Source organism: Dermacentor albipictus, chromosome 3 (assembly GCF_038994185.2).
Source record: "Dermacentor albipictus isolate Rhodes 1998 colony chromosome 3, USDA_Dalb.pri_finalv2, whole genome shotgun sequence".
Taxonomy (NCBI): domain Eukaryota; kingdom Metazoa; phylum Arthropoda; class Arachnida; order Ixodida; family Ixodidae; genus Dermacentor; species Dermacentor albipictus.
Window position 1 is genome coordinate 135,371,081 of NC_091823.1, and position 27,430 is coordinate 135,398,510.

A 27,430-nucleotide genomic window follows, 5' to 3' on the forward strand; every position below is an offset into this window, starting at 1 on the left:
TGCGAGTCACTTTCCTTCTGCCCGCCTGTGTTTCCCGGTAAAGACTAGGGTTGCATAAGACGCTCCGGCGGGAAAGGGGCAACAGAAGCATGCCAATCAGTGAGTGACGTCACCAAACTTCATGTGTAAAAGGCAGACCTGGGGTGCTATGCAGGATGCGTCGAGTTTCTCGTTCACCCGAGTTTTGCCCGAGTTTGCTCGACGGCAGTCAGTGAACGGAGATAGCGCGGAACGGGCCGAAGGTGCAGGCAAAAAAATATGTAGACAAAAAGTCGCGTATGACAACATGAGCGCACCCTGCGCGGCACGCTGCTTCCACGTTTCACGCGCAGAAGGCTGCACAACGCAACGCGCCAGCGCCGCGTATTGTTATCAACGGATTATCGCAACTTAGCGATACCGTGACTGCCCCGCTGTCTGTCAGCACACTTGCCGTGAGCCGTTTGCCACGCCTTTCCCGGGCGCGTCCAGGGCGTGCCTCATCTTTCGGGGCTATCTATCTATCCTCCATCGAATGCGAACGGGGTACATGCGGCGCATTCTTGCACCTACACTTTCACTCAAACGAATACGTTAAAATACGACAAATAAAATAACGCACATTTTTATTTCTTTAGGTATCTGTTTTTCGTTTTCAATGCTAGAAATTTGTGATGACAAACGGAGATCGAGCAAATTATTAAATTTTGCACTTCTTGCCGTGAGTGGCGACAGGGAGGCGAAAGCTTAGGAAGCGGTACATTGAAGCGGGTCGCACGCACGAGGGCGTTCATACGGTGATAAGTCGCCTAGGGGCGCTGCAGTGCTATTCTCAATAAAGTCGGTCATGATCCATGGAGGGTCATGGCCACTCTTTCTCTATTAGGGGAATAGAAACGCAGCGCCGCGGTACGGCTGTTCATCGCAGGCGCTTCACTAGGCTATTAAGGCCCCCGCTTCACCAACTAAAAACGACAAAACAGCTGTCGCTGTAAAATGGCGGTATGTTATTTTAGAGTGCGTGGTGACGCAGTTCAGTGAAAATGTACCAGTTTATCTTTGTGCGCGAAGCCTCTGCGATACATTGCGAAACGTGCGTGCTTCCCCAGCGACAGAATTCATCGCTTGTCATCGCTTGCCCAGTGAAGGCGCCTCTGAGCGCATGTACGCAGTATATGAGTGTGTTGTGCAGTCGAAGGTGCTTGCGGATTACCTCTGCTGGAGCCAGCAGCGATCGCAGATGGATATCGTAACGACACCGCAGCACTCGCATTTTGGCAGGTGAGGGCTCTTGTGTGCAGTTATGAAATCAGATTTCGAACGGAGAGAGGTGTTGGAACTGTTGAGTGCGCAGTGCTTGTGATGAAGAAATGCCATTGCACTGGGCCTAGAAGAGCGAGCGATTCTCGGACGCTGATCGTGTTTACGACGTTGTGGCTCCGTTCCATCACCGATGACAGAGCAGCCATCTGAAACGACTGCTGCAATAAGCACTTCTCAGCATCGTCGTCCCCCTCGACGCCTCGACGCCTTGCAACCACCTACAGTGACGTGCCGATAATTAATTACTGTGCGCTACGCGCCGCAATGCAGGCAATGAAAGCGTGTTGTGCGGTCATCTCAGCCCGAGAAGATGTATGCCAGCGACAGTCAACGCTTTGTTTTTGATAGTGGTGCTCAGTACATCACCGATGACAGTGCGTTGTGCGTGTTTTATGTCGGCGGTCAAGATTGTTGATGCTCTCAGCTCGACACCGCGTCGCTGTTGCCGGAAGATAAGTTGGGCGTGGCCCAACTGTAGTGGGTGCGCGCGCAATAGTTACATGCCTCGCGCGGGGCGTGACCTCTGGTTTTGATTGACAGGCGAACTCGTGCTAAACTCGTACATCGCGAAAGCCCGTCCGAGTTCAACTCGGGAACATGGCGGCGGCAGCAGCAGCCTGTTTCATTGCATCCAGCGGCAGCAAGCGTCAGTATGACCGTCCGGACCCGTTCACCTGCATGACCGACGGGGAGTTTCAGCGTCATTTTCGCCTGTCGAAGACATCAGTGTGCTGGCTGTGTGACGAGCTAGGCGAAGACTCTCGTCTGCGGAGACAGCGTGGCGAGCTTCATTCGCTCACCGTTGTAGAGCAAGTCATCTGTGCCCTCCGTTTCTACGGGACTCGGAGTTTTCAGGGAAGCGTCGGCGCCGAGCGTTACATTGGACGCCATCAAACTACTTTTAGCAACTGTGTCAGAGATGTGTCTGACGCGCTTATCGATGCGGCAGTGCGTAAGCGGTGGCTAGCTTTCCAGAATACTGCGGCGGAGCGGGCATATATAAAAGAATGCTTCCCACTTCGTGGGAACATTACGAACGTTGTCGGGTGTGTCGACGGAACGTACAGTCGCGGTACAGTCGGGCGGATACGTAACACGGTTGATAAAGTTCAAGTGCATCGTTCAGCTGTTTCGAGATAGCGAGGGAGATACCTGTCGTCAGAGCGCAAACTCTCGCAGCGCCGACGCGAGCGCCGCGGTGCGGCTCGCGGCCGCTCCGCCGACTGGAGCCGTGGGCCGCGTATTTTTGACCGCGACTGTACGTAGGAATTAAGGTGCCTGCAATGTCAGCGTTACTATGATTAACAGACTTTTTCGCTGGTTGATCACTTTTTGTCGATTGTTCTACTTATCTGTCAGGGTGCCTTCCAAATGGCTCACTTTCTTTTGAAAGGGGTTGAGTATAGATAGATAAATGGATATCACTAATTGTGTGAAGTAACCTATGAATCCTAATCTCATAAAGAACTTGGGGTTCTTCATTGGTGAAGTTACTAAGTATGCACAATGCTGAATTTTGGTCATGCGTAATCTATCGGCCGCACTATGAAACAGCGAGGCATTGCACAATTTGTTGCAGCGCGAGATGTGGATGTTGCGCCAAGCCGGTTGTGCCTATGCATTTGTGGCGAAATGAAAATGCATTGAGAATCTTAGTGTGTTGGCTTGCATGAAGAAAATACTTCAGATTGTTTGCTCTGTTCACTGTCGATGCATGTGCCAGAGGTTCAGTGCATCTTCTTTTTTTTTGGGGGGGGGGGGTGGCGGCGTTATTCTGGATGGATAAATTGTATATTTTCGTCTCATAATGGGGTTCTAATTCTTAAGCATTGGAACAATGCACATCCGATACTCTGCAGAACTCTCTGTACGTGAAGATGTCATGAACCACCAAGGCATTATTACAATCGGGAGAAATGTGGTGCAAATGCCAATGAAAAGTGGGTCTTTAACCTACCATGATGAAAATAAAACTTGCAGAGCAAATAGACCATTTGTACAACTTTAGAGCAATGATTACACAAAACGTGATATGCCCAAACGAGTAAACACTTGCCGCGTTGCCAAAGTAGGCTGAGCGACATGCAGCATATATTGGCATTGAACATGTCTCGTAACCGTTATTTTTATTGTAAGCCCTCGCTGTCACACCTTTCCCTCCTGCACTCCCTTTACCGAAACGTGGCACTGTCTTTCCATTGGTGTCATGATAATGGTAACGGCAGCAGCAAGGCTTGTTAATGCTTGCCTCTTTGATTCCTGTGAGTTTAGTGGTGAAGAATATGGCACGTTCATACATACAGCTGTGCTGCAAAATTTAACATTTGTGATTTTTCGGAGAGCTAATTTGTGTTGGGAAATTTGAAAGATGTGCACCATTGTGGCCTAATTACTAGAGCATTGGTGAGGTTGAAGACGGTGTATTGGTATAGAAGCATGAAGTTTAATTGCACAACAATTCGACGGGACACAAAGAGAAATACACACAGCAGAATGCTTTGCTGTGTGTGTTACACTTCTTTGTGTGCCGTTGAATTGTGCGATCCAACTTCAAATAGAGCATTGGGCTTCTTTGGTGCAGGACCGAGGAAGTGTGAGCTATTCGACAACATGCAAGTGCCTTGCCACACACTTATGGAAGTCGGAAGGTTTGCAAACAAATCTTTGCTTTCATATCCACCTGCTCATGTAATACAAGCGCTGATTGAAAGAACCATCACACAAAAATAATGGTGAAATCAATGGCCTGTGAAAAGTGTAATTTGTATATAGACACTGTTGACATAATAGGTGCCATACCGGTGCCATACCGGCCTAAAAATTGTACTGGACAGAGCAGTTTGTTTCCTATGTGAAGGTGAACCTCCCATTACATGCTGTGCAAATAACCAAGCTCAGTTTGTTTTGACGTGCTACACAACATGCAGTGTAATCTGTTTTTGATTCTAAAGAAGTGCCAAACACCACCTCTTTTTCAAGGACGTCATGGGAATATTTGGCGAGACCTTCTTCAGCCCCTCATAATGGAAGTGTGGCCAGCCAGCTTTGCTTGGATGCCTTTATAGATTTCTGCTCCTGATCATTGTGTGCTATCAAATTGCAGAAGTCTATGCAACTGGTGCAAGGCATTACGTGTTTCTATAGTCGGATACAACTTTAGGATGCTGCGGAATCTGCACTTTAAGGCAGGTGAACACAAGCCTGCTCCAATGGGCACGCACTCGAGACTGATATCGTGCCGCCAGACAGACTAATATTGCTCGTTAGAGAGGGACTATTTCTTTAGACGTGTAGGCAATCGGCTGCTGCGCTTTGGTCATCTGGGTGGGGCCTCTCCTGTCTTCTGAAGTTTTATCCGACTGTAAAGGATGCTGCTTTTCATACAACACAAAAGGACAAAGTGTACAATTATTTGGCTTATGAAATGGATACATCAGAAGTGTGCTATGCAAGGGCTTAAGATGTGTGAAATATGGTACATGCAATTATAAGACAATGTTAAAGAATATGTGGTATCGAATATGCATGTAATGGCACATTTGAATCGAGGAGTGTTGCAGTCATATGCACAGTCTATAGGTGATAGCATTATTAAGCTCCTGCTGTTTCCTTTCTTCATTGTGAATTACACACACCGTTCATCTTGTGGCTAATGAACACGCACTGTATTCTTGCACATAGAAAGAACAAACAGCATGATGACGTGTATGCTGCATTAGTGTATTTTTTATTTACATGGTCCAAGAGTGGCACAGGTTGTCTTATGTTTTTGCCTATTTTGAAGGGACACCAAGTGCATGTTACAAGTCTCCTAATATGCACAGCACAATGTTTACTGCAATAATTTTATTCATGTTCTTGAATAATAAACAAAATATTAAACTGAAAGCTCCTTTATAAGGTGCCTTCTGTGGGCTCGACAGGAGAGCAGTGAGGGCACCGATACTACTGTTGCGGAGCAGCCCTCTGGACCTTTGCCACACTCTCAAGAGCACGTGCCTGGCGCTCGCCTACTGCCACCAGGCAGTTGAGTGGCTCCAGCAGCAGAATGTTTTGCTGCAAAAAAGTGTATTGGAATGAATCAGCCACGTACAAACCATTATTTACAAAGAAAAATGCTCGTTGCACTATTAGTACTAAGTGCCCTTAAATGTGGAAGCCTCTAGTGTAGTATGCATAGTAAAACAATGCGTTGGGACAACGTTGCTTTATTTTTCAAAACTGGGGTTTTCTTTTTCAGAGCCAATTGTCATGTTGATTAGTGTGCCAGCAGCTGAGGTGGCCCCGCACCTTCACGAGTCTCTACTGTCAGCACCACAAACCTATTTTTGTTCGCTGCAAAACAAATGCCTCACCCTACAATCCCGTCTTATACGAGCTAATTGCATCCTATGCCTACAAACATCATATTCTTGTCCCATTACGCAATTTTCTACCATCCTTGGTTGTAGTTCTCTCTCCTTGACATTCATTCTGTAATGCTTATGTAATCACCTGATATGAATTGGCAACAAGTGATCGAATACGTGCATGGCCTGCCTGCCGATTCCTTTCTTTTTTAATCTCAGCTAGCATATCAGTTGCCACGGTTTACTACGCCACTGTATTCCTGCCTTAATGCTATCTGCAACAATTTTTGTTACTTCGCTTTCTACACAGTCCTTGACATCTCAAGTTTCTTTGTTAACCTCCAGGTTTATGTCCCATATTGCATAACCGGTGGAATGCAATGATTCTAGACTTTTTTCAAGGATATCGGTAACGTGGCGATCACGATTCGGTAATGCCTTCCATGTGCTGTTCAACCCATGAAATTTTTGTATAAGTTTCCTGCTTTATATCAGTACTTGCTATTGATATTTCACTTGGATAAAGATACTCTTCCATAAATTTTGCTAGCTTAATGTCACTCATGAATTTCTGTTGCCTCACCAAGTTAGTGAAGGTTACCTTCATCTATACCATATTTTCGCGGGCCCACTTGCACGTAAAAGCACGAACACTCATTGGTTCTCACTGCCTTCTTTAAACTGCTGGACATTCAGTTCGTTACTACGAAAGTGACTTAATCCGTGCACTCTTATTATGCTAAATATGAAACAGTAGAAATATACTTATCTGCAGTTTGTCGATGTCTCCTTCACTGTGTTGGTAGCGAGATCCATCGTCGGTACCACCTCCTTGTCGCATCGTAGCTATATAGGATGTCTGCCTTTTGCCCACACTATGTAATGTTCGTGAGTGGAGAGTGGAGGAACTCAGCGCAGAGTGTAGGAACTCGGCGCACTCGCAGAAGCAGCACCGGACAAGTTGTTTCTTCAGCACTTCGCCGTGAACAGTAGGTGCGCGTTGCGATCTGTAAAATCGCCGAAGCTATTGGCAGTCTTACCGTGTGCACGGGAAGATTGCCCACGGAGGAACAGAACTATCCAAGAAATAGTGGCCTTCGTCGAGCCTGATCACTACGTCGCGCACTGCAAGCTCGTTGTACGGGTTTGTTTACACTGGGCCTCTCTGATGCTTAGCCGCCATGCTTGCCCGGTGAGTGGATGTGATGACGCCACTACAGCGCTCCCTCGTGGTATAATGCGAAGCGTACTAAATTACAAATTAGTCTAAGACGCATTCCGTGCACATCTCGTAAGCTTCAAAATGCTTCTAAACCACGTTAAAGTAACTAATAATATTGTACTAAATGCATTTGTTTTACAACTTGCTTCTGCATGTAATGCACTCGGTGGAACGACAAACAAGTGAAAGAAGACACGACCATGCACCGACGGTATGATCACGTGAGCCCCAGTTTGTCGACCGCCCAGAAGGCAACGCCCAAGGAATGATAGCCAGCCAGAGTGAATCTAGATAAACCAATGAAACTGGAGGCTTGTCGAAAGATAAACTGTGTCTCGGTACCATTCGTGCTTTCATCTTGGGGTGTCGCCAGAGCTCGTGAAGATCCCGAGTTTCGCCAAACTCGGCGCATCCTGCATAGCACCCCTGCCTAGCAACTCACGCAGTTCATTGCAACACTGCAATGGGTAGACCATGCAAAGTTAAGACTCCCGAAGGGCAGCGTGAGTACGATGAGCCTTGAATATTGCAAAATCGTAATGATCAAAAACGGTGTCGTGCTAAAACTAAGCAGAGCAATAAAACATTTCATATCCCCATCGACAGCATTTGAGTGGTGTTCTAACAGCGTCGCTGCCTATTCACTTTCGCAATGTCAGAATGGCGAGTCAATTTTTTGAAGTGTTACATAAAATTATTACGGTTCTGTACGATCGAACTCCGCAATCGATCCCCTAATGCGTGAGCGCCATTCTTGTTTGTGTGAAAAAATCAGGGAAACAAATTGGAGATTGCGGAGATTGGAGAATGCTGACGTGGAAGTAAATCAGTTCAGAGCCGAGTGAGTGCTGAATCCTGCTATTTATTTACACGACTCTAAATGCTAGACCACGATCAACTGCATACTACTATCGTGCCAAAGCCAACTATAGTCGGCGATCATTTAAAATTTAAGTACAAGCTTCAGCGAGACGATCTCAGAGCACGTGCGCTTCGTGCTTCTGCACGTAGATTTTTGCTTTTTAAAATACTACTTTCCCGGAGAGAATATCATCGAAAAAGTTTTAAGAAATAGGGTACATATAGATAGAAACGCCGGCTACACAATTTTTATAGACACACCGGCTCTCTGAACATGATAGAGGTGTTCTCACAAAAGTTATTGTACGGAATCACGTGAACTCAATTTCATCATACCTTATTCTTCTCATGTTCTGGTTGTCGAAAGAGCACGCCCGTTTTTCTTGCCACCAATGCATCCAGTGCACTAGTGTTGCCAAATCGTTGGAAATTATCCATCTTGTGCCACGTATTGGATCTACGAGAGAAAATAAAATGTGTTTTTTGCGAAACTTAGAACGCGGAAAATTGTGTGGTGAGTTCAGAAATGTTTTTCGTCCTTTTTCATGGAGCCTATGGCAAGAACTGTTCCAATAGTAGCCATTTTTGTGAATAGCCAAATGAATTCAGCATACCAGACGCATAGGAGTCTTCATGTGCTGGTTTTCATGGCTTCAAATCCAAGCATCCTGCTTGGGACAAACTTTGGGCAGGAATGTGGTCGTTGAAAGGGCTACATAACTGGGAGAGGGGCAACAGGATGAGCGCCTTCACAGGTTTCATTGCAGGGGGCACTGATCCGCCACCCCCGGCCTGAGACCCGACCCCTTTCTAATGAGTAACTTATGTATTAGTTTGAAAATTAAACAAAAAGCTTGTGCAGGTGAAATCATCTCCTGCTCCTGCACCGGCATTTAAAGTATACGTGCGGCGACCCATGGCAGGAGCATGGGCTTTGTTGTGACTGCAGCACACACACAGAAAAATAACGATGTAAAAAAGTTACAGCAAAGCTGGCTTGAGGACCCTTCGATAAAGGGCTGACTTGCTCCTGTGAATGGTTATCGCTGCAGGAGCTTCATGCTGTCTTGTACATGTGGCGTCTGTCTGGCGAAGACATGCTCGTACATGAAAAGTTGAACGTTCAATGCTGTCTTTAAGTTTCGCCGTCAGGTATATATGCTGTTTCAAACGTGTTATTTTTGAGCGGGAAGGAAAGTTGCATTTTCATAAGTTACCTACTGGAATAGCATAAGATTTCTAATACATAAAAACCTGTCTGAAGTTTAGAAAACAAACCGTTTCATTAGGGCACTGCGTAAGGTATTTAATATTTCCTTCACCCTGCGGCCCACTCAGGAGCATATGCGGTACTTATTCGCACCCGTTCGTTGTTTAGTAGCTCGGTGTGGGTTAATTTGCTTCGAGATGTGCCTAGAAAGCATTCATTATCGATGTAGATGTTCTGAAAGGGACGTGTACTTAGAAACAAGTATAAATTTGAGCAAACTTTTTCAGTTCTTCGGTAACGTTTTGTGAATAAACTTCTTCATGTGGGAGTGAAAGGATAATTTTGCTTGGAAGCGTAGGGAAATTACACGCGGCAATCTGGCAACACTGACATGCACTCGTGCAGCCATCTTTGATTAGGTCTCTAGTATTCAGGCCCCAGGTGGCTTTAATTTGTTCGCTGGCAGTTTGCATCAACCGGCAGCTTTGTTTTGAATTTCAAAGATCTTTATAATGAGCTCGCTCAGAAAAGTGCACCTGTTATCAGTTGCTTAGCCACGTTTCTATTCATAGGAACTTCAGCAAACGCTGTAAGCAGTCTGCGGAGTTCAACTTTGGTTACTGTAATATGTAGGAAATAAAATACAATGGCAACCTGGCGAGCTTACTGCATTAACAATACAATTGAGTTCGTTCGTAAGGAGCCAATAAAAAGAACTCTCGAATCGAGGCTGCTCTCTGCAGGCAGCTTCGAAAGTGCCCGGCACGCATACCATTTTCCTAGCCACCGTTACAACGAGAATAGAAGGGCTGATCTGCCAATTGGGTTCGCCTTTTTAAGCGACGTCGCAAAGAGGCGACGCCCATTCCGCGTAACGAGAAATGAAAACACGGGCCTTCCGCTGAACACCCATTTCCTGTCATTCGCTGTTGCCTGCGCAGCACTTTAACGCTAATGTACCTCTTATTTGGTCTTTGTTTTTTCATGTCGCTTTTGTTTCCTGCGTTGAAATTGCGTGTTCTTTCATCTGCTCCAACGTGTACCAGTCACTGCATTATTTCCCTTGCAAAGGAAGTTTTCGAGCATGTAGTTTCGACGCATCTGGGATTGACTCGCGCGCCATTGATTCACAACATGCACATAATGCAGTAGCTTTGAAACAAAGCAATCGTTGTCGAGTAAGTTCCGAAGCGCTTGTGCAACCGACCTGTGGTGTTCGTTCGTTGCCGAATGTGAACTGGTAGGGCTGCTCACGCACTTATAATACCGATAAAATTGTGCTACACAACGGTTATTGCAAAATTACGCAATGAAACGGCTAACCCTACCAAACTATTTTCGCTGCAGCAAACATACGGCTTCAAGCGCATCATTCCTTGGAGAAAGTGAATAGCTTCGCAGCGCTTTTTATATATTCGCTTACCCTGCATACTATTGTCTATTGTTTCTGCAATATGTTTTTCATCTAACGTACTATAAATGCTATTTAAAAAACTTATATTTTCCGCACGACAACGTTTCGTGAGTGTGAACAGAAGGGGACATGATCGAACGTTATGAAATGATTTCGAATTCTCAATATTTGGAGGACAACACAATTTTTGCTACATAAAAACCCAATTTCTCGTGTGACGTTAGGCCAGAACAGTTTCTTCAGTTACATTGTAGAAGAGATAGGCCACCGTATAGGAATATATAAAAATAATCTAAGCACCTCAAATCCTGCGCCATAGTACTGCAGAATATGTGGAGGCGTCTCGCGTATCGTTGTCTCTTCTTTGGTCGACTGATCGATGCGAAAATCCTACAGCTACGAGGAGCGAGGGTGGCGATATTTTGTGCGGCCTAGGAAACGTTGTTGGAGCCACAGAAAACAGGCTCGTCAGGTTATTTATGACGTCCGGCTGGTGTCGGGGTGGCAGATGACCATGCTGCTACAGTAGCGTCGGGGCTATTTCAAATAGCGCAATCGATTGCTAGAGGCGGGTGAACCAGGCGGCAGAAAAGTGCGCGGAGCCCAATCGATACGCGTAATCACTGGTTAGAGGAGCTCGGCGTCGCTGTCGCCTTTCAGCGAGAATCACAAACGCTGGTAGGAGCGGGCGTCTGTAATAGTTTTGATCTGGTTGCCACTGGATTAGAACCCGTTTACCGCTCCCCAAATAACGTCATACCTGCAATTTCATCTCGCCAAATGCAATAATGGGCAGGCACCTAGCTCGTTTCCATGTACCTCTTCATCACCTCTGGTCTCAGTGCTGTCGGCTAGTGATTTCGGTAATTGCGCGGATGCATTGAGGCCATTGAAGGCAAGGGTGCGCGAGAGGTTCGGTAATAGGTTGGAGCGAATTTATCAAATATTTTTATCATACGTTGATGCGGTTTCAAGAAATAAGTAGATAAATATTAATGTTTCGTCATGTTATAAATTGACGTTTCCTGGAATTCACAGCAAGAAAGAGACACGGAAGACTTGAAGCATTGGAATATATACGATAATCCCCTTTACCGCGGATATATAATCATGGTTTCGTTTAAGCTCGTACATTTATTACTTGTTTTTCTCATACGATAAAGTCGCAGCACCTAACCAATGTGTTTTGCGGAACAAGCAACGAAAAAAACCAAGCTGTAGCTTTACTTTCTTTTTCGCCAAATATGAATAACAAGAACTAAAAAGACGTAGGATTCAACATACCTTTCGTATACAATCTCATTTACTGCATCATCATTCTCATATAGTAAAGGCCACCATCGTGTTGTTATGGTCTTGTCGTTCCGCAAGTTATTGTGCTTCCCCATTAAGAAAAAAATGTACACAAAGCCAGGCGTTATACTGTAGCTGTTTCTGTGTGTGTGTTAAATGAGGGAATACCGTTGTCGAAGAATGCTGTATCGAGAATTCAAAGAACATTATTGAAGATTATTAATTTCGTAACTTTAGAGGAAGAAAATTGTATTGACTTGATATTTCTGATATAAAGGCGCTTCTTTCTCTATGGTATAGTAATGCATGTCAGTTACTGAGAAGTTGATGCGCACATGGCGCTTGCAGACTACCACTGGTAAGTATAGTATATTTAATTAGTTCATAGCATTTGTATTATAAAATCTTATGTTCGCAGCAGTGTGGCTACATGTCTACATTCTTTTTACTTGTTTTAGGCACTGCAGCAATTCATCCTTGAAAATATGTTATTCTGTATACTTCGCTGCATCATGTTTATTTTTCTTTATTTTATTGCCAGGTCCAAGTTGCGTGGTGTAAGTATAGTAAGATACGCGAACTTGTACAGAAGAGCCGTCGGGAAGGTCCAACGTTCCCGACGTGTCAGCAACTTGGAATTATAGATCAGCTATAGATTTCAAGTTTTCTTAGACCATTCTTAATTTAGTGTTTATGTAAATTCATAATTAAGCCTCAGATGATGAAGAGGAACATACAAAATTGTGTTATTTTTCACATGCGATGAGTAGTTTAGGAATTTCCGGCCCGTAAATTCTGAACTATCAAGCAGAAACATTTTTATTTGACGTCTGAGACGAAATGAGCCGGTGTTACCTATGAGATGTCACCATTTTTTAAATTGTTTTTATTTCACATATCCAGCCCTGCAGTATTGTGTATTTGGCGATTAAGCATTGACTTGCCTACTCAATAAAAAAAGAACAGTGTTGTTGTATTTGTGGCGTCTTCGTTTGGCGGGACTGTGTCGGAGCTTTCGACGTTTTTATTATATTTTTTATTATTTTTTGCGCCGCCTGTTTGATTGTTGGCACAATTATTAATATCACTGTGAGTTTGTGCCTGGCAGCAGCCATATCATCATTACACTTATCTACGTCTTTTTTTCTGCCGTTGAGGTTCTTTTCGCGAACATGCATTACGACGTACAATTGCACTCCGATACAGAGCCAGTCTGTCAAGAACATCTTTTATGCAAAGCACATGGTTTCATACTCGTGCTGTCATAATATTGCTTGTTCTGCACACCCCAAAAATACACGTTCTTTGAGATTGTGAGGAGCCAAAATCCTTGCACATTATGCACAGCGCTATTGTCACTCCTCATAGTTAACGCTAGCAACTAGCAGAAGTACTCTGTGGCTTATCCTGGCAAAAGCTAATAATCGCAACATGATTCTTTTGCATGGCGAACTGCATTCAGCTGGATTTATCTTTAAATAAACCAAATCATATACTAGAGTGTATTAGGGCCACAGCGCTAAGGGGCGCATGTCGCAGAAAATCTGGCATCGGTGTCAGAAAAAAGATTTTTCGCACCGCCTATACCTAGACTCTAAACGTAGCGCAAGAAAGTTACTGAACTAATTGAATTTTTCAAGCTAAAATACGTAGAACCATCGTAAAGTACGACTTGCATACAACCTACAGACATAATAGTGTCGGATTTTAATTAGGCAATATGAAAAAACATTATTTTGTTACGTGGAAACTTAAAAAGGCCCCTTTTCCAGCGTTTCTACCATTCATATACCTGCCAGGGCATCCGCCCTTTGCGCACACTGGCGCGCTTGTATCTTGGAGGCCACGCAGCGGCGGCCAGTTTCTTGCAATACCTGCAGATAGCGCTCGCCTCCGCTGCATAGCGGCCTCCGCAAGACGCTGCGTTTCTACCAGGATGCCCACATTCGTTCGCGGCAAGCGGTTTCCACTATACATTGCGATTAGAGACGCTCCAGTTGCCGGGAAGCGTGAGAATCCGTCAGGGATCTTGGAATTGTGTCGCGCTCCACTCTTAAAGGCGAAGCTTGAGCATCGTCCATATTTTTTATATGCCTCAGTGTTATTATCTAAAACCGGTCGTGCCACTGTAGAGACGTGGTCGTGGTACAACGTTTTAGACATCATGCGCTATATTAAAACGTGCAAGTTGTGTAGGGTAAAATAGCAGAAGTAACATTCCGTCATATTGCTCCTGCTCATTTGTTATTTCGTTTATTTCGTTTCTTGCGAAACACGCCAACTTAGCTCAAGTCCTATCCTTAAATACTGATATTTTACGAAGTAACGAAGTATTACGAAGAAAAAATGCAGTGCAGATAAGATTTTTCAAAGTTATTTAGCACATTTACTTGAAATCCTAACTGACTGCACCTTCTTAAGAGAAACTTTTGCCACAAGCCGAAAACAATTTGCCTTATTAAACTTGATGTAGAACGCGCATATTATACACTTTAGATAAGCACGAATATGCCTTAATCTAAAAGGCAAATTTTTAGTGTTCATGTTTGAAGAGCAAGGCATGAAACACTGTAAATTTCAAGATATTTTCAGCCCGGTGAAGGTTGCTCCAGTACGAGGTATTTTTGCGTTGCCAAATTTGTAAACTTGAAATATATGAGAAGTGCGCCCATTTGTTTATATACCTTTCTTGCCGCAGGGAACCCTCCACATCGAAGTTTCCAGTGTAAGCACGCTAGCGAGGTTCCTTTCCAAGCGCCTTATTGCATCGCAATTAGAAGAGCGCCAGCAACGCCTCGGACATGGTGAGACCGCACGTGTCTCTCGTGAACGCAAGCGCCCGTCTCCCGTCCAACGTGAAGTCACGGCGTGGCTCCTCACCTTCAGTGCCCAAGAGATGTGTGTTCACCGAAGAGACGTGATTTTCTGTTCAGAAGGCTCCAGTTAACTCTGTTTTTCAAATTGAATTGAAGTGCTTGAGCCTTTGGTTTCCGGGTGCAGGTTCGTCCAACATAAACCAGTTTGCTTACTGCGTGCTCCATTGAAGAGTGCCACAATATCAGGAAACTTTCTGCCGTTTGATTTCGGTACATGATTAGCATTGTACAATGCAAGATTTTGTGCAAATAGACGACTAGGCCGCCAAATCAAAGCATTTCGCCATGGCGCATGTATTTTAATGATAAAACTGCGGTTGCACCAAAGGTTGACTTCTCTAGGCGGACACGGATAAGTTAGAGGCCTCTTTTCATCAAATTAATGGTAGTTAAAGGGCGATTCGTTCAATGCGAATGCCCAGCGAGAGGATAATGGTATCCTCCCCGAAAAGTGAGCCAAGTAGCGCAAGTATTTGAAGCTGTCAACCAGACTTCTATATTTCTTCATGAAAACAATTGCTTAGAACAACACCGAATGGCTTTTAGCTAATTAGCAGTTTGTTTTATTTACGCACTATAAACAGCGCAGCACGTCCGGAGGAAAACACGGGGCTATTCTTGATTAGACAGTATATCGAAGAAAAGAGGACATTCCCTGTGCAGTGTCAACATCATTTACCCTTCCAGGCTAACTTCACTAGGCGATGACACTGTCCGATACCATGAGTCGCCCAGAACAAATATGCTTTCTTTGATACCAGCCCTATTGTTCGTCGCCACCGTTTGCTCAGCGAAAGTTGGCCATGGTACACAGTCTTCGATAAACAAGGCACGTGTCCTGACCTCCGATCGAGCGGGAGCGCGAACCCAGAGCAGCCCAACATATGCAGGAGCACTCGCTGGCATTGAGGATCACGGCCATTGCACGCATAATGCAAAGCGGGGAAGAAAATTCTTATACGCAAGGAAGGAAAAAACAAAACAGAGTGGCAAGTGCGTTGGGGAACCGCCTTTGGGGGAAACAGATACACGGCACAACTTACGCAAAATGAGATTGCCTGTCAGTAGGGTGGTAGGTCGCCATAGAACATATTAACGGCATTGAATAAGCGGAAACTTGCCAAGCAGTGCGAAAATAGACGGCATCTTGTTTTAATATCGGCAATTCTCATAACTTGTACATACGAGGCAAGTAACCTAGCATTTAGTTGTTTTGGAGGACGTAAACTTATTTGTCGACTAGGTGGCGTTTCAGCGCTATGTTTTGTATTTTGTGTAATGTGAAATAGTACCAGGAATATGATTTTCAGTGGGGATGTTGGCCCATGAACACAGTTATGAGCACAGGAGTTCATTGTACATCCCTTCACTTGATCTACTCAATAGTTTTTAACTCCTCTTCAAAACCTCTTATGCCGTACCCCACTACTCGCTAATGTCCTAAACCAGCGACGCCTCAGAAGAAGTTTGCCACAGGGGATATAGTTCTTATGGCATCGCTGCATGGAGCATGAAGGTAAACTGCAAGGGTAGAACACGCACGGAAACTAACACGAAGTCAGTGTTCCGTGTTCGTCTTGTTTCTTCGTGTTGGCTTTGCCGTGTATTGAACCTTTGCACCGTCATACAGCATCAGGATATCGAGGGATATTTGTTGCATCCTTTGTGTAAGCATTCGTATGTACAGTACTGTAGCCAATTCACAAACAGCAGCCTACACACACACACCCATATATATGTATGTATATATATATATATATATATATATATATATATATATATATATATATATATATATATATATATATATATATATACATACATATATACATATATATATATATGTATATATATATATACAGTAAAAGCTCGTTTATTCGAACCGCAAGGGGAAGCCGCTTCAGTTCGAATTAACGAAAGTTCGAACTAACGAAAGTGAAGGAGGGCAACAGTACACTGCGATTTGGAAGCAGTAGGGCATGCCAGGAATTTGGCGTGTCAGAAAGTGATGGCGTGTGCCGCGGGCACACGCCATCTTCAAGTCGAAGCTCTGGGTCCGACTGTGCCACACCACCGATGTCCACCGAAACGAACGTTAGCCGAAGCGTAACACCATCACAATGAATCGCGACGGCCGATACCTCCTAAGCTGAAAACAGAGTTGCACAACCAATGAAGACTGCCGAGACAAAGACGCTGAACATGTGAAGGTGGCGAAGGCCTGGGTTCGTTGGTTCTTGATTGCAAGCGCAGCTGCGACGTACTTGATTCGCTGTGTTTTGGAGCTTGCCGTGCCATCTCCGCACAACATTAGCAGCTGTACAAGATTTGCAAAGCCTCCGAGATTCGCAATGGGCGAGAAGTCTCGGAGGTTACGTAGAACGGAGAAGCGCCAGCCGCCGCTGCCTTCTTGCTGACCCTACGTCGGTTAGATTTTTTTCCGATTTTGCGTTCTCTCGCAGTTCTCTCCGTTTCGGAGGCAATACAGCCTTGTGTGTAGGCAGTAGGCGCGTTTCTCTAGACGTGTGCCAGGCGAGCGTAGTTCGAATTATCCGTGAGGGAACGTTCTCGCGTTCGAATTAACGGACTTTTTATACATAGACTTCTGTGAAGCTTGGCCGGACCAAATCGTACAGTTCGAATTAACGAGCTTTCACTGTATATATATATATATATATATGTATATATATATATATATATATATATATATATATATATATATATATATATATATATATATATATATATATATACATAATGATAGATAGATAGATAGATAGATAGATAGATAGATAGATAGATAGATAGATAGATAGATAGATAGATAGATAGATAGATAGATAGATAGATATGTCTCACTTCATACGGCTTCACCAGATTACGTCAGTTCTACTCACATTACCGTGAACGTTATGTTAACTGCAACCCCTCAGAAAATGCTACGCTGACTGGAGTTCATGTGGCAAGTGTGTGAAGAAATGAGAATCTGAAACATTAGACTGCCCTTGTAGAGACAAACGTGATCTTACCACCACAAAACAAGAACATTTAATTACCCTATGTACGACAATTTTATCACCTCAAATGCAGCGAATCCCCCCCCCCCCCCCCCAAAAAAAAGAAATACCTCGCCAACCCGGCCTTGCGTAAGTAGATTTCCAGGCAAGTTGTTCAAATTTTTGGTGAACTGCACAAGGACGGAGCAAGGAAAGAAACAAACACGAGCGCTCGTGTTTGTCCAGTGCTCCCGCAGTTCACAGAAAAGTTATTATCCACCAACAGCCCCAGCAAAAACCCTGTTTCTTGTTATTGAAAACACCCACGACAAATGCTGAGCGGCTTTGAGTAATGATAGTAGTGATAGATTAATGGTAGTAAAGCAAGTAATCGTAATTGAGACAGCATGTCAGCTCCCGTAGCGGTGCTGTAACAACTTTTAAATCAGTTGTTGGGCAGGTTATTCTGTATAAGAAATGCTAAATACGTCGCACCCCACGCCGCAAGCTGGCATAACCAAGGCAGCTTGCTCAATATCTTCGGCAAATTGTTGCAAACAGGTCGCCAACTAATTTTCTTCATTTGCTTGCTATGTCAATTTGCAAAGCCTTACTAGATATTGAATGAGAAGATGATATAATATTTAAAAACTACCACTAGGACTCGAACTGCAGAACAGACGATGGCAGCACTCCATTGAATTCTTGCGGGTAGTGGGACTGTATCCCGAACCACATTGTTCAAATAAATTGTCATGGACAACTGGCCAGATTAGAGAAAGCGTGTATCCTATTTCGACGCTCAAAGGACGCTGACAATGAAATTAATTTACGGCAGGAGAACCGCGCTTACAATCAGGATTTAATGATAGTAGTGTTGAACGTGAGTGCTGGGGAACCACAGGAAAAAATAAAACGACCATGCAGCTAGAATGATTACTACATAGAAAAGTGTAAGAACTAAGAAGAACACACATATAGTTGTAAAAGTATATAAACGTTAGCTCTGGTTTAGTTTTCTCGAAAGAAGGCTGACGTATGCATGAATGCATGCAAAACATGCAAAATCAGGCTAGTGGTACTGAAAATGTTTACTTCAGAAGTTACAAGTGTGTATAAGTTAAATGCCCTAAGCGACAAAAAAAACTATACTAACAATAAAAGAACCCTCGCGCGCTTTATCATTGAGCTGAAGCGGTATGTTACACGAATCTTATTGTACGTTCTTTAGGGAAAAGTGCCAATTTTGGCGCACCACTGTATTTCAAGAACAACAGCAACAATACGTGTGTGCCTCTCCTTTGTAGTTCCTGATAATCTCGCACTAAACAGATGCTAATTTTGATGAAACTTACGACGGCTGACGGTGAAGAATTGGGAAAAGCAGGAGGTTGTGGTAAGTATGCAGCACAATTACACGCTCAAGCCGTGCAAGCACTTCGTATTTTGTTAATTAAGGAAAGCTTTGTATGGATGCAGGCAACGATGAACTCGTACCTAGTTTTAAATGGTGAACTTGCTGCATGATGATGCCAAAGCATACACATATAATTACCGACTATAATTACTTAGGGTGTTGGAACGTTCAGATTCTCTTCATTTCTTGTTGCCTTGCTGAGAATGTTTCCTATATATGCTTTCGCATCCAATAAAAGTAGACAACAGCAAAGTTCTTCAGTTTTTTCCTTCTCTCACACTTTCGACAAGTGCTGATAGTGACAAAGCCCCGCAATCAACATCGGCAATTAAGAATGCACGTGGTGCGGAAGCAGAAAACTCTTTTTACTCGCGTATATATATGTTGTTTAGCTTTTGCGGTGGCCATTTTGAACCGACTAATTACCGTTACAAATCACCGCTTGGCGCGGGACGTCCGTGCACATGTTCGAAATTTTGTGAAAGTTATCGCCCACACGCTGAAGAAAGACTCTTGTCTTATCACAATGTGGGAGGTGCAGGTTGAGCTAAATATGAGGCACGTATAAGCCACGTTAAGCCGTAAAACCTGGTGAGTGGTACTGCGTGTATCCCCGACTGACAACTGCGAAGTCCGCTAACTTGTTGTGCTTCGAGTATTTGATTTTTCAGGTCTGTGGCGTAAGAAGAGCTGATGTGTGTACAATCACCGCCTTATACAGCGAAGAGTGCTTAATAGATAGTGCTCGCTATATACAGGTGTCGATCCCAGCGAGCAGCGTGGTGCTCTACCAGTAGCGCTGCGACGAACGCATCAAAAGCAGCGGGATTGGTTTGCCCCGATGTCGGACTCAAATTTACCTGTGCTTTTTTGCTGCCACAGTGCATCTTCTTTTACGTTGTTGAGTACCCCATGTACATATATCATGCAGGCCGAGTATGCGGATGGGAGGCATCGCATATTCCTCTGCTGGTTTTTCATAAGCCAGTGAAGTCCAGACTGACCCAGAAGGTGACTGTGACTTTGAAATATAGAAAACATAGCGTGGTAAGGACAATGGACAAGTCGAGACAGTACTGCAGCATTTTCTGTATTACCGTGAATCACCAACATGCCCAAACCTATTCCCTTCTAAAGCGTGGCATTGAGCGTGAAATTCCTCGCTCATAAGTGCAATTTGGGCTACCAAGGTCATGCTAACTTCTGTGAAACATTTATGTCGTTCACGCTCTCAGCAAACGGTGCAGTATGGAAACAGTAGTACTTTGTTAAGCTGAACTTTCTTAATCAACAACCTATTTGGTCGAGATGGTCAACTCTACGTTAGCGCTCCAAGAATTTATACAGTCCAAGTAAGTTGAATTCACAATGAAGCGATAGTATACCTGGCGTTTAATGCAAGTAGAATGCTTTTTTCACTTGTCACAACTATGCTACATTTAGTACGCGGCGTTATGAGCACGAGTTCACACAGTCAAGTTATCAATCCTGCATTCACATTTCTTCACACTATTTCTTTGATCATAGTTATCAGAAAATCCTGGAATGCAGGAACTACAGGACGCGAAGAAAGTGACGCAGAACCCAACACAGATTATTTGGCTCCAGTTGCTCTTGCGTACTAGAATTTCCTTGGATGGAATGTTATCTATTCTATCTGTACATCGTATTATTGACAGCCACCACAACCTGACACTGCAATAATAAGCAGCGCTCTCAGCAGCGTTATGTATTTCGATAAATATCAGACATCGTCTAGTAGAACGTTACAAATCAAACAATTACGCTAAGCTGTCCAGTCCTCCTCCAAGCAAAGTGTCAAGCATGAAACCAGCCAATTTTCTCGTTTTATAAGAGCCATGTTGTCACTGTACTCGGCTTGCGGCTTCGCCAAGTCAGCCAAAAGTGTTGATACACGAGCACCTGAACCGCGACACATGCTTTCCTCGACTACATTATCGCTTCTCTTATCCCCATGCATTGAGACCTTCTGACAAGATTTGTTGGCGTACCATGGGCTCAAGCTGCATGTCTGAATTCAGAAGTGACTCTTGCAACATAGGGGATAGGACCCGACAATCCCACATGTTTATCGACAGTGTTTTTCTGTCTCGGCTTCTTTGTCTCTGACTTTTTTAGGCTGTTTCGAAAAATCCCAGATATGTCATTTAAATAAGAAAATTATGCTTCCCTAAAAGAAATACTCATTCCCACGTCATATGTAGTAATCCAGCAAAACGTGTGGTATGTCATCATCTGTTATTGAGAAAAGTGTGCTATGAGCATGTTGTTACCAAAGACGAATTCTTGAAGAAATTCATGCTGCAGCGTTCATTCAGGTGTACGTACCACCATAGCCATATTAGAGCTGAAGTTCTACTACGCCATGTCTCTCAAGGTCATTGTGTCACAATGACCTTGAGCCAGCGGAGCGCAAGGGTGGCAGGTGTGACGTCATTCCACGTGATCCGCTGCGGAGAGGCGACGCAGTTGCGCTCGCTCAGTGCCTCGCACTTTGGTACCACGGGACTAGCAGAAAGTTAAAAGGCTAAATATAAAGCCTCTAAATGAAATAAAAGTAGCGCCGTTTCCTCTCTCCTCTTCCTGCAGTGGCGTTCGCTCCCCCCAAGTGGTGCTGAACTAGCAAACCCTCTCCGAAGACACTCTCCACGTGTCTCGCTTCAACGCTAAGTAAGCGTCGAGAACACGAAGTGGGAAGCTATATCAGCAGTCAGCGCTCTTTGTCGCCATCGAGATTGCTTTCAAGGTACGGTCCGCGCGGCGGTGACGCTGCCCGAGTACGTTTGGTCACGATTCATAACGCATCGACCCGGTTAGATAAGGCACTAAGAGCGATAACAGCGTATAATGATCCAGACGTCCTCAGAGTACCTGTTTGCATATGCGTACCATCACTTCTTCGTAACGTACGGCGATCACTCAAAATTTGCTGTTCGAATACATCGTGGCCAAGCAAAGACAACGCCATGAAATGTATGACTTAGACGACAAAAAGTACATGCGTTTGAAGACGACTTGACTGAAATCGGGCACGAAAGTTGAGAGTAAACGCCGCGCGTGCCTGCGGCACTTGGAAGAGCGAGAAAAAAAAAACTCTCTAAGCCGCCTACAACAAGTAGCCGCATATGAGATTAAATGGAGCGAAGAATCGCTCGCTTACCACACAGACCCGGGATTACTGCGTTGGGTTGAATTCAACCCAGCTGATTCTTTGAATCCAGGCCCTCCTCCTTGCTAAGTCTAGCATCGCAGATGCAATACGGAATAGTCGCTTCCCGTTCCTTTCACTTGTACAGCGATGCGGCATCGCGAACACGGAACTACGCTACAAAAACACAAAGGAGGCGCAAAACTTGGTGCCTGCGTACGCCGTCCGCAGTATTCGGCTCTGCGATGGCGGCAGAAGCGAAAACCAGCAAGAAAAAAAGTGCGTGAGAGCACGCGACAGCGTTCGGCTAATGGAAGGGCCGATCGCCGAAGGAAAGCCCAGGGGAAGAGGACGGCGGCAATCTTCAAACGATGGCGCTTCTTTTGATTTTTATTCAGAATCAGAATCAGGAGTTATTGCTACTGAGGGATTTTAGCTAAATATAGCCCGACGCAGTGTGAGCGCATGCACGGTACGTTACGTTGGTGAGAAGGACAGCGTCTATAGTTCGCCCGATTGTTCGAAGCACTGGTGCTGCCAACGTAACCGGACGCGGCCAACGTACTACGAAGCACCCGGCGCAGTGCGATGCCCGCCCGAGCACCGATAACGTCGGCCCATACATGGGCCATTAAGGCTGCCTTTCGCCGGCGCTTGATCACTGAGTCTCGCCATGGATCGCGCGGCTGTGCGTGGGTTTCTGCTCAAGCGACAGGGTGAAGCTAATTATCCAGTAGATATAGATACACGGTAGGCCACGAAATCTCAAACAAAGTTGCCTGTTGAAACACTGGAGCAAAGGGAGGCCAGATTAGAAAGTTATAGTGGCAGCGAATAGTAGCTAATGGTAGCGACAACTCTTCAATTAGAATACCACAGCAGCTGCGCCGTAGAATTCTGTTTCTGTGGAGTCTATTTGTTCTGCACCACGCTGGACGTCAAAGACAGGAATAGGAATAAATTGAGGAATACATATTATTCAGCATTAAAATGTGCATCATATATATATTTTCTCCGCATAAGCCATGTGGCTTGCGGGCGTGACAGCGCCAAATTTAAGGCTACCTCGAAACTATTCTCTGGTCACTTGAGCCCTCACCTATATCGTTTCTGGACCACATGTGTACATATATACGTTCTATTGAAAGTTGAAAGCCCAATTTATTTGCATGTAACAATATGTCCCTGGTCACATAAAGAATTTGTTCGGATATCATCGTACACAGGTGTTGCACATGTAAAAAAGTACAACAAATGTTGTAATCCCGGTGTCATAGGGTTTACAAATTATAGTTGTTTATATTATTTTCGTTTATTCATTATTGTGTGTTTGTGTTCTCTTTATTGTGCACAGTGCCATTTTTGTAGGGGGTACAGACCCCATCAAGCCGAATTCTTTTGGCTTTTTGTCTGTACTCCTGTCATCTGTACATGTATAGATGCAAATAAACTTGAATTGAATTGAATTGAATAGTTTTATTGTAGTTTAAATATTCTCATGCAGCAGTAATTTCACATATTTGGCTTGCCTCGGCCTTTGCTGCAGGTCTGAAAAGCTTTCATTTTATGTATGGTTGTTCGCAATATAAATTTCAGAGTACTTCAGCTGGTTACATAGTTCTTGACAAGGTAACTTATTTTTTTTTTCTGCGTACGTGCCCTTGAAGGACGTGGCAGAAATTATGGAAACCTACTGCCCTACGGTGACTGCTGCACAGCAGGCACCATAAGCATACACTCCATCGTGTCTTAAACGGCAGAGGTGATACCTGCAGCGATTTGAGCCAGCACCTGTCAACGGTCACGCGTAAATGCTCTGCAATGACAACGTACACCGGGCCTATTCTTGATTACAAGCTGCCCGCTGAGGGGCACCCTTTGGAGGACAACATAGTAATCGCAAATGTTTGCCCAACACCCCTGTGAAACCGCGCAGTACCTCCTTCCTACCGGGTTCCCGCTGTCCACCCTTTGTGGCCTAGTCTACACAAATGCATTCAAGTGGAGAGATCACGCCTGCTTGCATGCTTTCGCAGAGCCATGGAATTAGAGCAGCGGCTATCGGATTAAGCGTATATAAACATCGGTGCTAGCTGACAACGATCAGCCTTTTGCAACTAACTTGCAAAAGAGCCGCCACGCGCCTACAGGAAGCCTGACATAATTTGTGATTTGCAAACTTTGTACAGAGGTGGTGCTTAGCGCGTTCAATTTATTCGCTTAGCTGAGAATTCTTTCGCACGCCTAGTTTTGTTTTCCATCTACTGATGTTGAGGCAGCTTCCTATTACTACTAAACTGAAGTAATTATGCACTATTCGTAAAAATAAAGCTTTCCTTTAGAGAAAACAAAATTCGTATATTCAGAGAGTCGACCGTTCAGAAAACCCAACGAGAAGGCCCCGTCAATAGTATATTTAGGTTCCTCAGGTTTTCCAGCCCCTGAATTGCTAAAGAGGCAGCGCTGCTCTCTGCACGTCGGTCTGGTGATATATTGCGCGGTGTAGTTGTGCCTATAGTTTACGCATTAAAAATTGGCGCTCAGTATCGTGAAGTCACACAGTCGTCAGCTATGAAGGAATCCCTACGGCGAACAACAAAATAATGACGGCAGGCAGAGCTTTCTTTAACGGGTTGATAAATGTGATTCATGAAGTGCCTGTTTTAGTCTGTTAGCATTCCCATTTATGTATATTTGTGAACATGTCTCTAACATTTTTTTCCCACAACCTGGGCCGCTGCATACTCCATGGTCGAATGGATATCGCATCAGCATGCTGCGGTCAGGAAGCAGGGTAATGAGCTAAACGACCGACAAAACAAGGGTCACTGTGTGTACGGCAATGTTTACATATGTGTCGCGCTGAAGCGAATCTCTTTCACGCCGACGTGAGTCACAGGGGGTACCGCTGTCCAATGACACTGTGTCGCCGAGTTGAAGCAATGGGTATGCGGAAGTCAATCTGCGCTAGTATTCTATGAGCCTCTTTGAACCCAACTTGGGTCACTTGGAGTGTGCCACTAGGCCAGGAGGTGTCCGTTGTTCTTTGATGAGCTTCTTCAAAGCCATCTTCCGCTACTATATGTACCACTGGCAATGTGCAGCTCTAGAACGACGTAAAACATCCTTTAGATTTCTCCGATTCTGGGCGTGATGGAAGCCACGTCAAACAGCTACCTGAGCGACAGTAATTCGGTGCTATAGCACGCTCAACCACAATTCATTGGGCATGTGTCGCTTTTCAATGAACGTCTTTCACGCTGACGCTTTTGCGAGGTGCCACTGGAACTGCCACTTACGATTATTAGATTCTGTAGATTTGTTTTCGTTTACTAGCCGATTCATTACAGACATAGTAATATTACAGGAAACTTGGTTGAAAACAGAAAAAAAATATTTTAAATATTACAGATCTTCACGACTAGAACACAGTGATTTGGGCTTATTCGTATGACATCGTGAGGCTTATAGCGCGTGAAACGACAAGGACGATAGAAAGACGTGACACACACAGACATATATATGTATATATGTGTGGATCCTTTGCTCTAAATAAAGTTTCTTGCAAGTTGGCGCCTGTGTGTGTGCCCCGTCTTCCTTTCGTCTACGTCTTTTCACGCGCTATAAGCATCACGATTTTGACTAGAGCTCCCTATAGGAGTCGGTGGAGTAAATATATTGATTTCTGCTAAAATGTGTCATAAAGTTAAATTTTATGACACACGACCCAAAAGGCAAATTGAAACTCATCAGTAATTATTTCAAGTTTGCTTAGCAGAACTCATAATACTGTCAAAGCTTTTCAAATAACCGAGCTCTCAAGATTTCTACAAAATACACTGATCCACAACTGATTGTTCCTTAATGCATGCTTTTCAAATAACCGAGCTCTCAAGATTTCTACAAAATACACTAATACACAACTGATAGTTCCTTATTGCATAATTCAGGCTATAGAATGAACTCTTCTTGAAATGTTTAACACTTTACATCATAAATACTTATTTTCCATCGAGTGTTCAGGACACTCGGTCTCTTGACAAGGTGCTAGCTAGCTGTAGGCGGGATGTTTTACTTATTGAAGGTGGCAATTCTGATCATGTTTCATGGGGTTTAAACAATACTGATGCAGTAAGCGCTTGTGGAATTGGTCATTCGACAATAGCCTTTCTTGCGTAAATTTTGGATCAACTACATTTGTGCGCGGCCAAAATTAGTCTGCAATGAATCTCACATTCTCCAGTCGAAGTCTATCTTTGCATTCATGACAATAGCCTTTCTTGCATAAATTTTGGATCAATTACATTTGTGCGCGGCCAAAATTAGTCTGCAATGAATCTCACTTTCTCCAGTCGAAGTCTATCTGTGCATTCATGCTCGACTTTGCATTTTTCCTCTAACAGTGATCACATTCAATTATTATTTGAAATAACCCACTCTGTTGCAACCACAGATGAACACGTTTCAACTTTTCTAAACCACAGTAGTATAGATGTCCTTGCCTTGTGTGATTGCATCCCTTTTTGATGCTTCCAATGGCTGGTGGCAAGCTCGACTGCGACTGCAAGGTTTCACCACGACTTCACGGACAACCCGTTAAGCATCATGCGTAACCTATGTGAATGACTGTGGCCTAATGTTAATGTAACACTGAGTGCATAGTCTTTGCAAAACGAAGCCAAACAGACCATTCACTCGAGATAAATAGGTTTACAAGAGTGAAGCCACAGGTAATTTCTTTAGCACTTTGAACTGAAGGATTTTTCTAATACATCACATATCGTTTGATTGGGCTATCTCTTGTGACAGCAAAAAAAAAAGTCTGATTTTATTTCTGCACGGAGAGTCATTTCCTGTGTCCTGCTATGCTGTGGGCAGAAATAAGGTATTCTTTATAGAGCCCCACTGACCTCGGCAACCAAAAAATCATTAAGGCTCCGTTTTATTTCTCTGAAGCATTGTCACTTGCCAATGGAGCAGTGAGAGCAAGTAATCAAAGTATGGGAGATGGGTCGTTGTAAAACAGTGCATGACAGCAGATCAGCGCAAAATTATATCCCCGTTTTTATTTTGCGTGGTTTGAGCGGAAGCCAAGGCTCATACCTAATTGAAATGTCTGAATTCCTTCGTGGAATACAAAGTGCCTTGCAGGTATAAAAATATTTCTTTTTTAATATATAACAACTTCTGGTTCATTTAAATTACGTACAACACCATCGACTTCAACCATTTGTGAGATTATATGGTACTGCATAGATTAAAGTTACAGTTGAGAACATAATACAAACCACATGTTAAGTGAATGACTAAGGCTTCATGTG

General features: G+C 44.1%; 1 protein-coding gene across 5 annotated transcripts in view; it reads left to right on the forward strand.

Moving 5' to 3' along the window:
- The window catches only part of LOC135904960 (uncharacterized), a 235,496-nt gene that overhangs the window by 169,183 nt on the left and 38,883 nt on the right, over positions 1 to 27,430 (forward strand). For 2 of the 5 annotated variants that reach the window (XM_070536726.1, XM_070536728.1), the window contains 2 exons: positions 12,193 to 12,208; positions 14,350 to 14,680. In XM_070536726.1, coding sequence (XP_070392827.1) covers positions 12,193 to 12,208; positions 14,350 to 14,380 — 47 coding nt within the window. In that variant the 3' untranslated portion in view covers positions 14,381 to 14,680. Of the gene's footprint in view, positions 1 to 12,192; positions 12,209 to 14,349; positions 14,681 to 27,430 lie in introns of those variants that run through there. The other 3 variants (XM_070536724.1, XM_070536725.1, XM_070536727.1) reach the window with 2 other exon arrangements.